The 18783-nt window shown below is 37.3% G+C and overlaps 1 protein-coding gene across 1 annotated transcript in view; it reads left to right on the top strand.

The window, feature by feature from the left end:
• Nucleotides 1-3599: 3599 nt before the first annotated feature.
• The window catches only part of SPATA1 (spermatogenesis associated 1), a 62125-nt gene continuing 46941 nt past the window's right edge, over nt 3600-18783 (top strand). The window contains exons 1-3 of the mRNA XM_045292119.1: nt 3600-3635; nt 5612-5718; nt 10704-10821. Coding sequence (XP_045148054.1) covers nt 3600-3635; nt 5612-5718; nt 10704-10821 — 261 coding nt within the window. The remainder of the gene's footprint in view (nt 3636-5611; nt 5719-10703; nt 10822-18783) is intronic.

Raw genomic sequence — 18783 nt, 5'->3', positions numbered from 1 at the left:
CCACTTTTCTGTTGTCTGTCCCCCAGGGAGGGGGTTATATGTAGATCGTTATGATCGGTTCCCACTTTCTCCCTCATCTTCCCCTTCCCCTCTTGGTATCTCTGCTCTGATTATTGGCCCTGAGGGGTTTATCTGTCCTGGATTCCCTGTGTTTCCAGCTCTGATCTGTACCAGTGTACATCCTCTGGTATCGCCGGATTTGTAAGGTAGAATTGGGATCATGATAGTGATCATGATAGTGGGGGAGCATTAAAGAACTAGTGGAAAATTGCATGTTTCCTTGTTGCTACCTTGTACCCAGACTGACTCGTCTCCTCCCTGCGACCCTTCTGTAAGGGGATGGATGGAGAAGAATATTGAAGGTACCAAGGACTGCTAAAAAGAAAGGGTGACCTGTGTTGAAAGAAGTAGGGCCAGAGTGTTCCTTAGAGGCATACCGTGGACATACTGTCAGGAGAAACCAGTCTCCGGACAAGGACATCATGCTTGGTAAAGTGGAAGGGCAATGAAACAGAGGAAGGCCCGCAATGGGATGAATTTTCACAGTGGCTCTATCAATGGACTTAGGCATAGGAACAATTGTAAGGATGTCACAGAACCATGCAAAGTTTCCTTCTGTTGTGCATAGGGTCCCTGAGGGTTAGAGCCAACTTAATGGCACCTAACAACAACACCTATAGACAACTAATTTTTTTTAATAAAGGACTAAAACACATTAAATAGGTAAGAGATAGTCTTTTCAACAAATGGTGCTGGAAAAACTGTATCTTCACCTGCAAAAGAATGAAAAGGACCCACACTTCACACTGAGAGGTTGGAGACAGAGGCGCAGAACGGAGATAGAAATTAGCCAGGAACGTGAAGTTGAGAAAGATTTTATTGAGGCAGGGAAAGAACTCCTGGGAGGGAAGGGAGAGCAGAGAAAGGGACAGTTCCGAGACTCCCAGCTTATTGGAGAGGCGGTGGGAGTTATATAGGGTCTGAGCTAAGGAACTGTATGTTAACAGAAGGGAGGATCTTTATTACTTTTTTGGCTTGCCACTGCAGGACCTTAAGTCAGGATGTGATTAGTGGGAGGTCATCTTGTTGTTTGCAGACCTGCTCTTTGAAGTGCTGGGGGAATGGGCTATGCAGATCCACCTGGGAAGGTAAATAGCTTCCTGGGGTGCTGGGTCAGGAGTTTGTTTCATAGTTCAATAGGTCATCCATCTTTCAGAGAGGCTGTGAATGGGGGCTGTGAAATTTCATCTTCTTGAGGAGCCAGAGAAGAGGTGGGGGCTGCCCGGTCCGGACCCAGCCCAAACACACACTATGTACAAAAAGCAAATATTTAACATCATGTAAAAAAAAAAAAGGTTCAGGTTCATTCAAGGCCAATTTTAATTCCCTTATTTTTAAAGCCCTTCATTAAAATTTTAAGGCCCACCATTTAAAAAAAACCATTTAGTATGTTTCTTAAGGTCCCTAATCCCAGGCATAAACACCCTACCAAACATAACGAAAACTAGCCATACTATTGAAGAAAAGACAAATAACTAGGGCCTAATAAAACTATGACATTTATGCCCAACAAGAGACTTCATCAAACGAGTCAACAAAGAACCCATAGATTGGGAAACGAGATTCAGTAACAATGAATCAAAATAAAGGGCTAATCTCCAAAATCTATTTAAAAAACCACTGCAACATCTTAACAGGCAAAAACCAGTAACACAATAAAAAACTGGACACAAGACATGAATATACGATTTACCAATGACAACATCCAGGTGGCCAAGAAACATGAAGAAATGTTAGTGACCATTATCAATAAGAGAAAACAAATTAAAATGAGTTAACACCTTACACCAACACTTTTGGCAAAATTCAATAAAGTGGAAAATAATGAATGCTGGAGAAAATGCAGAGAGATTTTATTGCTTTTACATTGTTGGTGAGACAGTAGAATTGTACAACCACTATGAAAATTAGTATGGCACATCCTCAAACAAATGCAAATACAAGTGTCTTATGATCTAGCAATCTCTCTACTTGATATATACTGTAAAGATATCAAGAATAAAACATGAACAAGCATAGACATATCTATATTTGCTACAGAAATTTCCATGGTGGCTAAAGCATGGAAAAATAAAAAATCCCAGTTATAGAGGAATGAATAAGCAATCTAGTACATTCCTACTATGGAGCATTATGCCTCAATAAAAAACAATGACAACTGTCTTAAATATCACGAGACAAGGACAGAACTAGAGAATATACTTAGCAAACAAAAATAAATATTTACTAACACCATTGTTATAAGGAAAACAGGGAAGAAGAAACGTGTTTTTTACACCAATAGACAAGCCTTCGATGACTACAAGGAGGCCAGGGATGTGGCTGGGAACAGGCAGAGGGGAAGGATGGTTTGTTGAGGTTGCGGGGAGGGAGGGGAAGAGGAACAGGGACGGAAGCAAATAACCATAGATACAGGGGATACTATTGGATATTGTTGTTGATTTCATTTCTTGAGATGGGTTGTGTAAATACATTTAGTATGTTTCTTTAGAAAGAAAAAAAATCCCTCCAGATTCCTTTTCCCTGAAACCTAAATGGTGGTTTGTGTGGCTTAAAGAAAAAAAAAGTGGGGGGGGCGTAAAATAGAAATGAACTTGGAGTCTTTAGTGACAAACAAGTTCATCTCAAACAAAAATTTCTGCTCTGTTGGTATTATTAGTATATTTTTTGCAGGATTGTCCCACTTTAGTGACTTCTTTTTAGAGTAACAATTCAGCTACCTTATTTTTCAATTTTTAGTAATCATAACTTTCTAAGTTTATCATGTGTATTCTTATAAACTGCCATGAATCTTTTGATGAAAACCCCAGGAATAATAATACGAGTAAATAATCGTCTGCGCTATTAAAGTCTGGAATCTTCATCTGGAGTTATTGTTTATTTTTATTATTATTGAGGTATCCAAGCCCAGGAAGGAATGCATGTGGCAAAAGAGTTTTCATCATTCTTGTCACTTTTATGTTTAGTTCTTCAACTTCCAAAGCTTTTTAAAAATTTTATGCAATATAATATATAACCCACAAACCAGACCCACTGCCATCCAGTCAGTTCTGACTCATAGTGACAACATATAGTAAGTACTTCCCAGGGTTTGTCAATCTTTACAGGAGCACACAGCCTCTTCTTTCTCCCTGTGTGGCTGGCAGATTTGAACTACTGACCTTGCAGTTGATAATCCAATGCTTAGCCAATAGTGTCACCAAAGCGGATTTAAAGTAAAAAAAAAAAAAGTATGTTTAATCTTAATTTTTGACTAAGAGAAAATGAATTGCTTTTATTTTCAATTGGCAGTCTGTGAGCATTTAAAAATTAGAATAATAATAACATTGCATATTTTCCTACACTTTTATTTTTAATCTTTTAAATATTTTTGTTTTTCTTTTCACTGTTTGAATCAGAGAGCAAAAATGATTGGACTGCTTTCTTAAAGAAGTCAAAAATCAGTTGTAGACTTTATTATTACATGCACCTCATATGAAGAGAGCTGAAAAGAAAAATAATTTTCAACTGATACTCATCCAATTTGAACATTGATGACTATGTCACAGAATCCAAATCGACCTTCCTCATCAGAGGTAAGACCATCTTTACTGAAATATAATAAGATCTCCCTTATTGTTTTAATAAAGTTTTTTTTAATAAAGCAGTAATACAAATTAGGTAAAGTATGTTACTGACATCCCCATGCTATCAATTTCTTGTATCCTATTTTCTGATCATGCTCTATGTCTCCAATCACTTCCTCTAGGATCCAGGTTCTACTGAAAGCTCCAAAGAATGGATCCTAGCGCCTGTGTCTAAGACTTCTCGCTCTGTATATCTGTTACCTAGTGCTGCCACGACAGAAACCGCATACGTGAATAGCTTTAGCAACAGAAGTTTATTTTCTCAAAGTCTTGTCATCTAACAGTCTGAATTTACCACGCCAGCTCTAAGGAGGAAGACTTTCTCTTTTTATAGACGCTGACAGAAGAGCCTTGTCTCCTTTCAACATCCTCGGGCCGATCTTCCTTGGCGATTGCTGTGTGGCTTCATGTCCATCTCCTCTGGGTCTAGAACAAGGGTCAGCAAACCTTGAGCTGGCAGAGCCAATCCTGTCCCCCACAATATTCTAAAAAGTATTTGAGAGTCACAAGCCTATTTTTACAAACAAATGAAAGCACCATTATCTGAATAATATCCTTTAAATTTTGATAAATGAAACTGTGATAGTTTTATTTTAATTTTCAATTTTACTTCAGAGCTACATGTATGTACCAAAAGAGCCACACCAGTTTGCTGACCCTGGTCTAGAAGTTTCTTCACCCGGGGACGACAGCTTCATGGCTGTGCTCTGCTCCTGCTCTTCCTGCCTGGCTGTAGTCTGGTTCCCCACTTTCCACTTCATTGTCAATTTTGACGCCAGTCGCCAGCCTGGCACCCTCCTCCCTGACCTTCAACACTGGAGCCAGGACAGATGCTACAAATTACAGAGTACACTGTCTTTGACATCCCCACTTGAATGATCAAGTGGCACCAGATAGCTAAAAAATCTGCAACTGAAATATGGAGCTTTCTTCCCTCCCTTAAATTTGTATTACCTAAGACCTTTTCTATTTCAGCAACTCTCTTTCTCAGATTTGGAGGCCATTTCCAATCTATTGATTCTTGTTTCAAAAACATATATAAAGTATGACCACTTACCACTTCTACTCTCAACACATTGACCCAATCCATACTTTTAACTCCTCACACTTTAATTCTTTCAAAAGTTTTATAACATGTTGCTCTCTTCTACCCTTCAATTTGTTCTGGCTAGTATCCATTTAATCCAAGGGATTACATTTAGTATGCTTTAGAAGTAGAGCATTACATATGACCTGGTGTGATACAATATCAAACTCCATTAGTTCTAAAGTTGAGGCTATAGTTCTATAGTTCCTATAAGTTTCCTATTTCCATGGTAATAATCTTAACATTTTTAAAGAAAGAGATTTTAATCATGGTCATAACAAACCAATAGAAAAAGAACACACAGTGTATGTTGTAATTAGAAGCTACAGAAATGTCCCATGTAAGAACAACCATTTTTTTTTCTCCATGACTGTCTAGGAGTAGGTTTGTCCTAGAATTCTTGGAAACAAACATATTCCTCAACACTGTAGCAGATGGTTAGAGTTAGCAACCATCACAGTTAGGTTAGGTTTCCAGTATCTACTGGCTAAGGATTCCATAAGATCACACTAATAGAACTGAGTGTGTGGAGTGAATGGGAAGAGAAAATTTGTGATAAAACAGGTTTTGAAAATTTTTAGTATTCTTAATGCAGCCACAGAAAGAATACCATAGGCCAAAGATGCTTGAGGTAATTTAGGATTCGCAAAGATAACATTATCTTCAAGAGAACTAAGTTACACATTTTTGTTCTTACATGTTTTTTTTGTTTGTTCAGAGGGATACATGTAGTTCATATTTATTTCAATTATGTTTATTAAATTAAAACTAGTTTAATAACAACTGACTTTTTTCATTTTAAAAATGTCTTAACTGATATCCTTCTTAATTTATTCAGTTGATGGAACTCCATGTTTTTTATGTTCCTGAAGGATCATGGAATTATAAGTTAAATACCATTTCAAAAGATGTGGTTAACAGATTCATTTCAGCTGGATTTATAAGGCAAGTGTTTTGTAGTCATTAGAAAAGGTGCCAGGGGAAAGAGAGAATTTTTCTGCAGAAACAATCTTTTCTGAAAAGCTTAAATTGCAATTGAAAATTATCTTGTTAAGGTGATGTATCTAGTTCCTATTTCATTAATATTATTAATAAATAGCATTACTCAATGGGTTGCTAACTGCAAGGTCAGTAGTTTGAAACCATCAGCCACTGAGGGAGAGATGAGGGTTTCTAGTCTTGTAAAGAGTTACACTGTGCACTGTTACAGTCTTGGAAACCCATAGGGGCAGTTCTATCCTATTCTATAGGGTCATTGTGAGTCAGAAGATAATCTATGGCACTGAGTTTGGAAAGTTTTATGTAATAATTAAATAAAACAGTGCTATAGGAAACATATGCCTCTTAGTCTTCGTTCTACCACCAAGAAAATAGTGTATAACCAGTGTATTATTATTGTTATACACAGAGACAAGAGCGAAATTATCTGAAATTAGAAACATATTGAAGAGTTGCAAATAGTGGGTAAACCACTGGTAATGCCCATTAGGAATGAAATTCTTTTCTAATTATGTCTTGAAGCCAATTTTGTAGGTGAAGCATATTATTCTTGTTTAACCTTTCTTTAATGCATATGTTCCCAAACTTATTTGGTCTGCCGCACAGTTTTCAGGGGGAAAAAATTACTCAGTGCTCTCCTAGCAATTAAGATCTCTTGTACTATAGCCCATAAATCAGGATAAAGAGCAGGTATTCGCTTTTGTAGCCCCCTGATTTATTCCAGCTTCCCTCAAGGGGCAGAATTTCCCATTTTGGGAAACACTGAGAAGCAAAAGGAACCCTGGTGGTGGTTTGGGGTAAGCATTGGACTGCTAACCTCAAGGTTAATGGTTCAAATTCACCAGCTGTTTCATGGGAGAAAGATGAGGTTATCTGCCCCTGTAAGATTTTGTCTCGGAAACCCTTTGGAACAATTGTACTCTGTCTTATGGGGTTGCTATGTGCTGGAACCAACTGTGCAGCAGTGGATTTGGTTTTGATTTTAGTGCAAAAGATTTAAAACCTGCATAAGCAACAAGTGAAATTATGATACAAATCGGTTATCAGTATGTGTTGGGTCAGGAGCCCTGATGGTGCTGTGGGTCAGCTATTGGACTACTAACCAGAAGGCCAGCTGTTCAAACCTACCAACCACTCTATGGGAGAAAAATGAAGCCGTATGCTTCCATAAAGATTTTATAAACCCTGGACACCCTTTGTAAGATTGCTTTGAGTTATAACTTGGTAGCACAGTGGGCTTGGTTTGGTTTAACTTGACTCAGTGAGGGCACAGTTATGTAACATTAAAGAACAAGTTGGACATTTATAGCCTGAGAACAGCACACGTTCTAAATGTATTTTTCCCTGAACTTTTTAAAAACTATAAACAACCCCCCGAATGTTTTGAAGTATACATGTATTTAAGCATATATGTGTGTGTGTTTTCTTATTCAGAGAGTAACACATGACACTATGTGATCTGACCACTTCTTGTTAACTTTCTGAAAAGCCCCTCTTAATTTTCTCCGTATTTGTTTCAACCACACTAGATATCTTTGTATTCTGGTCCATGTCAGACACAGTTCTACTTCAGGTCCCCTGTCTTTACTGTTATTTTATAGAATGCTCTTTGTCTTTCCCATATGTTCACTTACCCCCTCCAGATTTTTACTCAAATATTACTCTTTATTTTGCCTTCTTATTTCAAACAGTCCTAAGCATCCCCTATTGATTAAAATTTTCAACTCATTAATTTTTTTCTTCCACCATTAGGTGGTAAAGCCATGAGGACATTTTATTCTGCTTTGTTCCCTGCTATATTCGTATTACAATCCTGGTTCATAGTGGGTGCTTAATAAATAACATTTTCCCGTTGATTAAATTATATAATATTTTGTGTGCTGTTGTTAGCTGCCATTGAGTCAGCTGCAGTTCGTGGTGACCTTATGTATAACACAACAACATGTAAAGTTTGCCTAGTTCTGCATGGTCTTTGGGATCACTGAGTTGCACGAGTCCATTGTAGCTATGTGTGGGTCATCCATCTCAGTGAGGGTTAGCCTCCTGAATGACCCTCTACTTTACCAAGCATGGTAGCATTTTCTGGAGATTTGCTTGCCAAATGATGTATCTGTCCAAAGCAAGTGAGTCAAGGTCTTGCCATCTTTAATTCTGAGGAGCATTTTGGTTGTATTTCTTCTAAAATTGAGTTGTTCACGCTTTTGGCTGTCTAATCTACAAGCAGTATTCTCTGTTAACCTTGTCATTGAAATGCATTCATTGTTCTTCTGTCTTCCTTTTTCATTGTCCAGCTTTTAGCTCTGTGAGGCATTGAAAATCCCACACCTTGGATCAGGCTCACTTTAGTCATCACAGTGCCCTCAGTGCTTTTGAAACCTTTACAGAGATCTTCTGGGGCAGATTTGCTCAGTGGAGTACATTGCTTGATTTCTTGAGTGCTGCTTCCATGAACATTGATTGGTGGGTGATACAAGTAGAATGAAATTGTGACAACTTTAATTTTTTCTCATTCCATCATGAGAAAAATGTTTGATTGCTTATCGGTCAATTTGCAAAGATTTGCAACTTCTTCAGGTTCAAGTGCTTCAAGTTAACTTCATTGTCAGCAGTATTCCATCTGAGTTTTGTGGGTTCTTAATTAGTCTTCCTGCAGTCCCGCACCATGTTCTTTTTCATATACAGTGAACCCTCGTTTATCATGGTTAATCGGTTCTAGACCCTACCGTGATAAATGAAATTCTGCGAAGTAGGATTCCTTATTTGTAAATCAAATATTTTCGTAGTTAGACCATAGAGGACATGAAAAAACACCCGTTAGTCACCATTACACTCGTATTACCCAATTTATTAAACGAAAAAGGGAAAATACAGTAAAACATTTTGGACGTTACAATTATCATTTATTATTTATTATATTATTTATGGCATCAAGCGTGTACAGTATGAGCCAATCAGTGGCAGTAATGACAGAGCATGCGCTGTTACGCAAAAACCGCGATAGAGTGAAGCCGCAGAAGTCGAAGCGCGAAGTGGCGAGGGTTCACTGTAGTCCAAATTCTCAGGTTACTTTCTCAATATTTAAATTTAAATAGCAAAATGAAAGAATATAACCCTGCCACCCATATTTTCCAATTTGGAACAACCAGTACTATCCTCCCAAGGATCCTCAAACTTAAACAGGGAGCCAGTTCACTGTCCCTCAGACCCATTGGAGGGCCGGACTATCGTTTTAAAAAAACGATGAACAAATTCGTATGCACACTGCACATGTCTTATGTTGAAGTAAAAAAACAAATGGGGCAAAAACACCCAATGGGCCGGATAAATGTCCTCAGCGGGCCGCATGTGGCCCACGGGCCATTGTTTGAGGACCCCTGCGAGTCTAGCCCATTCAAGTGACTGCATTTTTATTTGTGTACAGGCTCCGTTTGAGCATAATTAAATGCTGTGCGATTCTTTACAATATTATCCATAATTTGTTGTGCTCCACACTGGAATGCCTTCTTGTGGTTTACAACACAGGTAGCCATCTTTCAGAAGCTGTTTGCTTTTGGCCATGGTCCATCTGGCATCAGCGATGTTGTGTCTCTTGCACGTCCTTTTCTGAGCCCTTCTTGCACAGCTGACAGTTGGCTGTGGTCATTTAAAATTATACTCAGCACAATTCTGCTAGCATGTCATATGAATGATAATTTTGATCGCTTCCACATTCTGTTTGATTGCCTTTTTGGAATATGAACAAATAGGAATTTCTTTCAATCAGCTAACCAGATGGCTGCCTCCAAATTTCTTGGTATAGATAAATACGTGTTTCTAGCATTGCGTGTTTGTTGAAAGAACTCAACTGGTATTCTGTCAATTCCTAGATGTTTATTTATTTATTTTTAATGTCTTCGATGTAGCTTAAATATCAGTACCAGTGGTTCTTGATCTTATGCTATCTCCTGAAATGTTTGAATGTCAGCTGCTTGTTTTTGGTATCATATAATGATTCTGTGCATCCCTTCCATCTTCTTTGGATGTTCCCTGCATTATTCAATCCCTACCACCATAGGGTATTTTAGCAATGCAACTCAAAGCTTCAATTTCCCCCCCTCTATTCTTTTAGCTAAGAAATGCTGATCATGTTTTCTTCTGGTTTTATAATGGCAGGCGTTTGCATATTTCATCATAGTACTTTGCCATATTTTTTCAATCTGTTCTTTGAAATCTTTAATTTAGCTTGTTTACTTCATTTATTCCCTCCATTTTAGCTATGTACTTAGCTCTCAAGAACAAGTTTCAGAGTCTCCTCTGACATCCACTTTGGTCACTTTCCTTTTTTACTGTCTTTTTGATTACTTTTCAGTCGTCATTTATGATGTTCTCTCTTCCCATAACTCTGAAATAATAGCCCAGAAAATAACAGAAAGACCACCTTTAACTTTAGATACCACGGAGTAAAATACCCCTAGTGAGCAAAGACGTGGCGTCTACCCCATTTTATCATTGAGGATATTTTAAAAACTAGCTAATCCTACCACATTTATAAAATTAATCTGTGGCTAAATAATTATTTAATAAAGTATGTAATTCCCATAGCAATTTTTTGCTTTCAAAATAAACTTTGGAAGTGTGTGAGAAAAGTAGACAAGCATTTTCCCTCTCGGTATGAAAAGAATTTAGAAACAGTATCTACTTGCATAATTTCAAAAGACATAATTTCATTCATTCATTCATTAAAAAAATTCATTACAGGCTGACAAAGTGTCAGCACTATAGAGTTATGATTTATTAAGCTGCATATACTATGTTAAATTAGTATTTATATTTAGACAGCTACCTAAAATTGTCAAATTATTAGTATAGTCACAATCTATTTTGTTTTATATTATTAGTATAGTCACAATCTATTTTGTTTTATATTATAAAGTAATGTGGTGATATTTCAGAGTGTCTCCTCAGCTTACTTTACAAGCCCTGAGGGAGCGTCTTGGTGAGTTCCTTGGTGAAGAAGCTGTTGCAGAAAAATTTTTATTCCTGAAATGTATAGGAAATAATCTCGCTGTGGTAAGTCTCTTATATTTTTTTCTTCCAGTTAATAGAAAGCATCCTTTAACAAATTATACTTCTTAAATGATTACCAACTCAGTTCTTTAATATGCTATGAAGTATGTAATCTACATAAAAATCAATGAAATAAAAACATCACTAAGCACATAGGTCATCAAGAAAAGATGGGTTTGAATTGAATGTCAGGTACTACAATGATACAGTGCTTATTCCACTTGCGAATTTTCTTGAAAAGAATGCACACATACTTAAGCCTTTCAAAGCAAGTACTAGCACTCTGGAGACACATGGATTACAATATTTTGAACCACAGCTAGCCAAGTTCTATATGAAAATTAATGAGCTCTAACATTTGTCAGTCAGCTGTTTATCTCCTGGAGACTCCTATTTGTGGTTTCTGTGATTTAGTGGACAATGAGTCAGCATCAACTTGAGAGCAGTTTGTTTGTTTGTCTGTTTTTCGGTTCTCCTGATATGGATCCATAAGATTTTAATTGCCTGATTTTCAGAAGTAGAATGGCAAGCTTTTTAGTTTTTCTAGTATGTCTTAGTCTAGAGCTCTGCTGAAATCTACCCAAAGGTGAATGCTCCTGCTGCTGTCTTCCAGCTTCGTATCATCACACAAGCCACAAGAGCACCACAAATTGACATATTAAATGAAGATGAAATTGAAGTTCTCAGTGATTTCCTTTACTTGGATCAACAGTCAATGTACCTGGAAGCAGCAGTAAAGAAATCCAACAACATATTATGTTAGGCAAGTCCTGTGTAAAAGACTTCTTTAACGTTTTAAAGAGCCAGGGTGGCACGTTGATGATCAAGGGATGCCTGATCCTAGCCAGGATGTTTAAGTCATCTCATATATGTATGAAAGTTGATTGACGAAAAAGGAAAGAGACCTAATCGATGCATTCAGTTCGTGGTGTTGATGAAGAGTATTGAACATCCCCTCGACTGCTAAAAGAATAAACAAATCAGTCTTAAAAGAAAAACAACCAGAATATTCCTTAGAATTTCAGGTGGCAAGACCTTGACTCACTTATTTTGGACACATAGTCAGGAAATGCCAATCTCTAGAAAAGAATATCATGCTTGATAAAGTCAATGAAAACTAGAGAAACCTGTAGTGAAATAGATAGACACATTAGCCATACAATGAACTGGTAGCATGGAACTGGGCAACATGTTGAAGGTAGCATGGAACTGGGCAACATGTTGTTCTGTTGTATATTACTTATTCACTGCTATTGAGGAAATTCTGACTGATAGCACCCCTTTAGGACAGGGTAGAACTGTACCTGTGAATCCCAGAGGCTTCGTCCTAGCATAACACTCCCTCGACAGGAGCTTTTGCACGGTGAGATATGAGACGCTATGTCTAGAAGCGTCGTCATCTTTCTGAACAGAAGAAAAAGGGCAGTGTACGCTCTACTTTTGTCCCACACGGAGCGAGGGTGCCATCTTCTAGTGGAGGAAGCTAAAGATCAACACTCTGATTCCGTGTTCCAGCTGCTTTCTCCCAGTCGCCGTGCTTGGCGTCTCCTTTTTACCCAGCTTTCTCCTCCCACCCCGAATCTCCAGGTGGGACTTTTTCGCGGTGGGAAAGCTAGTCAGGGAAAGAGAAATCAGTTTCTACAAAATTACGCAATATATGGATTTTCAGGACTAAACTTGCTGCCACCGGTGTGGAAGTTTTGTTTTAATTATTGATAAAATGTATTCAACATATATCTGGATACTGTGCTTGAAAGGGAAAAAAAGCCTTAGTAGCATAGTGAGTTGAGCCTTGAACTGCTAGCCACAAGGTCAGTAATTGGAAACTGCCAGCCGCTCGGCCAGTAAAGAGTTAACAGTTTCAGAAATTCACAGGGACAGTTCTACCCTGCCCTTAGGGTCTCTATGAATCAGAATCAAACCAATGTCTGTGAATTTGATTTTTTTTTTTCCCCCGGGACAGTTCTGGAAAAAGTAGTCTTGGTGGCTGGGGCCATGGGTTAGACAAACAAACAAACAAACTGTACCTGTGGGTTTCTGAGACTGTTCCTCTTTATGGGAGTAGCAAGCCTCATCTTTCTCTCATAGAGCACCTGGTGGTTTTGAAAGCCCAACGCATGATGACTATGCCACCAGAGCTCCTTATGTTGTACATTAGGTTGTCATATATGGGAGCTTACTTAATGGCAGGGAATAACAACACAGCCGTTGCTTAGTTGTGGGTTTTTCTAAATAGAAGTATTCCTTTTGGAATTCCCAACCCAATAAGCTCTGATCTTACCATTCTTTGTTTCTCAAGGTTTTCCACACTTAAACTCTTCAAAATTCATATTTTCATATTCCATTCCAGTTAATTTCTTATACCATTGCTATTTTTATGTGACTACTTTTTAATATCTTATTCTACCAAAAGATTAATAGCTCCTTGAGGCCAGAAAATTAATTTTCTTCCCTATTGTATTCATAACCAGTGCCTAACAAGATGCTTGCATCTAAAAGCATTCAAATGTTAATTGCACAAAATAAATTTTGAGGAATAATGTAAAATATAAATTCCCTCTACCCCCAATTTTTTGACATGGGCATTTGCTATGTGGGATTCCTAGAATCAGCAATTACATTTCAAGAAGTGTTGATCACTAGGGCTCCCTGTGGTATATCAGAATATTAATTAATTTTAAGTTAGTTTTTCTCAAATTGAGATGAAAAAGGACAAGTCACATAACTTTTGTCCTTTTTCTTGATACACAAATATTAAAATATCAATGACACATCTTAGGATATAGAAAAGACCTAAAGGGTCAGCTTCTACACCTTGTAATATTTTATTGAGAATGAGTATTAGCTAATGCTTTTTTATGTGCAAAATCTGGAAAAATTAGACATTGTGCTTCCCTAAAAAACCTCAGTGAAATAGTGAATAAAAATATATAAATTAATAATTTAAGTAGTATACTTTGAAAACTCAGAGGAGAAAAGATTAATTTGGAGCAAAAGGAGCTGGAGAATTCTGAAAAAGAAGGGATATATTCATTTTTTATCTTAAATATGAATATTTGCTCTTACAAAGATAAAAGGTAGGAACTATTTTATGTGCAGAAAAATATAATGGATGAATAAATGGTTCATATTTTACTGTAGCATGGACTGTGTGTAAAGGAACAGTGAGAAAAGTTGTAAAATAGTTTGAGTCTTGTAAAAGAGATTAATGAGTTTGGATTTTTTTTCTCAGCCCTTGGAGAATTTGAGCAAGGGAGTAGCATGATAACGTTTGATAAAAATTGAACCTTGCAACAAAAAAAAATGATGCATTGCTGTGGGAAGTGAATTGAGGCAGGGGTGCCTGTTAGGAAACTTTGTTACAGAGTTTCAGGTAAGAAGAGATCAGAAAGACCTCAGGAATAGGTTACCATTTTCTCTTTCACACAAAAATACTTTTTGTGATTCTGACATACAGTAAAGTCTTTCCTCATTTATGATCTTTACACTTTCCAAACGTCACTTCCACCTGATTTTCAGATCACTGGCTTTTTTTTTTTGGGGGGGGGGAGGACAATTTAGTTTTTAACTCAAGTTTTTTCTTTTCAAAACAGCTTTTTCTGACCGCCTATTTTTAGATATTAGTTCTCTCGTTTATTTTTTATTATATCATTTTCTTAGAGGATTTAGCATCACACTAATTAGCATGTTTATTTAACAGTTATCTTCCAACTAGAATATAAGCTCCATCTAGTAAGGTCTTTGTCTTGTTCATCACTGTGTCCCTATCACAATATAGTGCCAGACGTATAATATACATAAGTATATAGATAAATTACATCATCATTGTGGATTGAATATATTTGCCATAAGGTTTACAAGGTTGCCCTCTGGAGGCAGATTACTTGATTTTACATTCTAACTTGAAAGCTTCCTAGTTGTAAAATCATTATTAAATTACTTAAACTGCATTGTACCTCAGTTTCCTCACCTGTAATTTATGGATAATAGTACCGAACACATGGATTCCATGATTCTGTCAATTTGTCATACTGTGGTGGCTTGTGTGTTACTGTGCTGCTGGAAACTATGCTACCAGTATTTCATATACTAACAGTGATATCCATGGGGAACAGGTTTCAATAGAACTTCCAGACTAAGAACAGACTAAGGAGAAGAAAGAGGCACTTCTGAGGGATTAGTCATGGAAACCTTCTAAATATCAGTGGAACATTTTCTGATATAATGTTGGGCGATGAGCCCCTCCATTTGAAAGCCACTCAAAATACAACTGGGGAAGAGCCCCTTCTCAAAATGGAATTGACCTTAATGACATGGATCAAGCAGAGCTTTCAGGACCTCATTTGTTGGTGATGCATGATTCAAAATGAGAAAAAAATAGCTACAAAAACCAATGAATAATTTGAACATGAAATGTACAAAATATGAATCTAGGAAAATTGGGAGTCATCAAAAATGAAATGTGTTGGGGTGAGGGGGTCCCCAGCACTCGAACAGATCCTCAAGAGCAACTTTGCCTTTGTGGAAAATGATAGAGACAGATAGACAGAGGGGCACAGAGGCTCCTTGTCCCTATGTCCGGACTGAGAGTAAATATATTTTCCAGTGGGTATATATATAATGGGGCTTACAGAGCTTTCTAAAGGAATACACATCATAGAGCAAACATATTACATAGTCAGTAGGTAATATCATAAGTGGATAACATAATCAACAAGCAGTGAGTTGAGTCACCATCTTCACCTATTGCTAGTTGACCTGGAACCCCCCTGAGCCCTCCCTAGGGGAGCAATCTATCAGAAGAGTTTGCTATGTTTTACGGTGGGTTGGCTATCAAACCTGATTGCTCTTATCTACAGATAACCTTCAGGCACAGTGAAGTAGCCAGACACAGGAATTACTCATCTTCTATGGTAGCTCCTTTATAACTACTCCTCAGTGGAGGGCTATTACATTATTCAGCCTGGAGAAAATGTACATATTTGAAAGCATTTCTATCTCATAACCATGGAGATCTTTCTCAAAATAGGGCTAGTTTTCTATGCCCATGGTTGCGAGTGTTGAAATAAGGCCAAATCCACTCTACCAAACCTTCAGTTTACCACAGAAATGGAACATATCCTAGATATTAATTAGTGAGTGCAAATGAATTGACATTGGCCATTTTGAGTCAGACAATCATGTTTCCTATCCAGGGAATGACAAATCCATGAGGAATGGCGTTGCGTACATCATCATAAAGGACATTGCAAGATTAATTTTAAAGTACAGTGCTATATATGATAGGCTAATATCTATGTGTTTACAAGGAAAACCAGTTAATACAACTATTATTCTAGTTTATGCACCAGGCATTAAAGCCAACAATGAAGACATTGAAAACTTTTATCAAATTCTTCTTTCTGAAATGGATCAAACCTGAAATCAATATGCATTGCTCACTGGTGATTAGAATGTAAAAGTTAGAAACAAAGAGCAAGGATCAATAGTTTGAAAATACAACGTGAGTGATAGAAATAAAGCTGGACATCAGATGAGAGAATTTTACAATACCAATGAAGTATTCATTTAAATACATAGACAGAGACTATATATGTGTACCTCCCCAAATGAAATGCCCAGTGATCAAATTCACTACATTTGTGGGAAAAGATAATAGAGACACTCAATAACAGTCAAAACAAAATGAAGAGCCATCTGTAGAATAGACTATGTGAGTTCAGGTTGTAGCAGAAGAAAATTAGCATAAGTGTGGGAAACAGAACTGGGAAGAGAGTTGATGTGGACAAATTCTCTACACTCATATTTAAGGAGTCTTTAGGAAAAAATTGAAGAATTATAATGAAATGTGCAAAGTTAGAAAACTAAGAACATATCTCAAGTTGAAAGAACTGAAGAAAAAAATCAAACCTCAGGTTGAACTATTGAAGGATTCTATGGGCAAAATATTGAGTGATGAAAAAAGCATCAAATAAGATGGAAGGAATACACAGATTCACTGTACCAGAAAAGATTGGTCAATATTCAATCATTTCAAGAGGCAGCCTATGATCAAGGACCATGGCATTGAAGGAATAACTCCAATCTGCACACTAAGGGCATTAACAAAAATTGTGAGGCTCCAGAAATTGACAATACCAATGGAAATATGGAGACCCATATTTGTGCAAATTTCAAAGAAAGGTGAACCGACAGAATATGGAAATTGTTGAACTGTATCCTTAATGACACAAGCAAGTTAATTTTGCTCAATAGATCACAGCAGTATATCAACAGAGAGCTAAGAAATTCAAGCTGGATTCAGAGGAAGACAAGGAAGGATTGTTATTGCTGACATCAGATGGGTCTTGATTGAAAGCAGTGAGTATTATTTTCTTATTGATTATTCAGAGGCATTCAACTGTGCAGATCACAATAAACTATGGAAAATGTTGCAAAGAATGGAAATTCCAGAACACTTGATTGTGCTCATGCTGAACCTGTTCACAGACCAAGAGGCAGTCATTTGAATAGAAAATAATTTAAAATCAGGAAAGTTTTGCCATACATAGTGTTGCAATCTGTCATGATACTTATTACATCTATATGCTGAGCAAATAATCAGAGAAGCCTGATTATATGAGGAAGAGTATGACATCAGAATTGGATGCCATATGCAAATAATGCAACCTTACTGTGAAACAGAAGAGAACTTGAGGCACTTTCTGATGAAGATCAAGGAATATTGCCTTCAGTATAGATTAAAACTCAGTACAAAAAATAAAGAAAGAAAACTAAAACTCAATTTATTTACTATATCCTAATAAATGAAGAAAAGACTGAAACTGTTAGTGATTTTATTTCATTTGGATCCGCCATCAATATTAATGGAAGCAACAGGCAAGAAATCAAACACTATACCGACTTGGGCAAAGCTACTGCTCAAGACTTCTTTAAAGTGTTGAGAAACAGATGTCACGTTAAGCATTAAAGTGTGCCTGACATAAGCCCTGTTATTTTAAATTGCCTCATCCTCATGTAAGAACTAGAAAATGAATAAGGAAGACTACAGAAGAACTAATTCCTTTTAATATCAGTGTTGCAAAGAATACCGAGTGTATCATGGACTGTCAGAAGAACAAATAAATTTATCTTGGAAGAGTACAGCCAAAATGATTCTTAGACATGAGGATATGCAGATGACAGCCTTGCTTTCTAAACGTGAGAACTTGAAGCACCTGCTGATGAAGATCAAGGATGTTACTTTGAGGACTATGGTGTGCCTGCCCCACCCGTGGTATTTTCAATCACCTTATATGCAGGTGAAAGTTGGACACTGAACAAGGAAGACAGAATTGATGTGTTTGAATTACGGTGCTGTTGGAAACTATTGAAAGTACCATGGGCTGGTAAAAGGGTAAACTAACCTGTCTTGGAAGAAGTATAGTCAGAATGCTTCTTAGAGGCAAGGATGGCAAGATTTTGATTTACACACTTTGGATATGTTGCCAGGAGAGACCAGTCCCTGGAAAAGATCATCATGCTTGGTACCGTACAGGGGCAGCGAAAAAGAGGAAGACCCTCGACAAGATGGATCGACACAGTGGTTACAACAATGGGCTCAAGCATGGGAACCATTGTGGGGATGGCGCAGGAGCAGGCTGTGTTTTGCTGTGTTGTGTACAGGGGTGCTATAAGGTGGACTGACTTAATGGCACCTAATAACAACAATATGTTTAAGTCTTTCTCCGTGGAGTTGCTAGTGGGAGCTAGCCTCGTCCTCTGTAGCGAACAGTCCCATGCTCACCCAACGATGCCACCAAGGCTCCTTCTTCATCCTGGGAAGACCTAATAAAGGGGTCTCTATAAAACATATTTGAATTGAGGTCTTTTTTCACCTAGAACAAGTGTCATCCAGGTACAGTTGTTTTTATATGAGTATTCTAAGGTAGTATTTGCAACAGCCCATATATATTACTAATTAAC

Source organism: Echinops telfairi, unplaced genomic scaffold (genome assembly GCF_000313985.2).
Source record: "Echinops telfairi isolate 266 unplaced genomic scaffold, ASM31398v2 ScPeMD7_443;HRSCAF=831, whole genome shotgun sequence".
Classification (NCBI taxonomy): Eukaryota; Metazoa; Chordata; class Mammalia; order Afrosoricida; family Tenrecidae; genus Echinops; species Echinops telfairi.
Note: the sequence above shows the minus strand (reverse complement) of the source record. Positions and strands in the feature narration are given on the sequence as shown.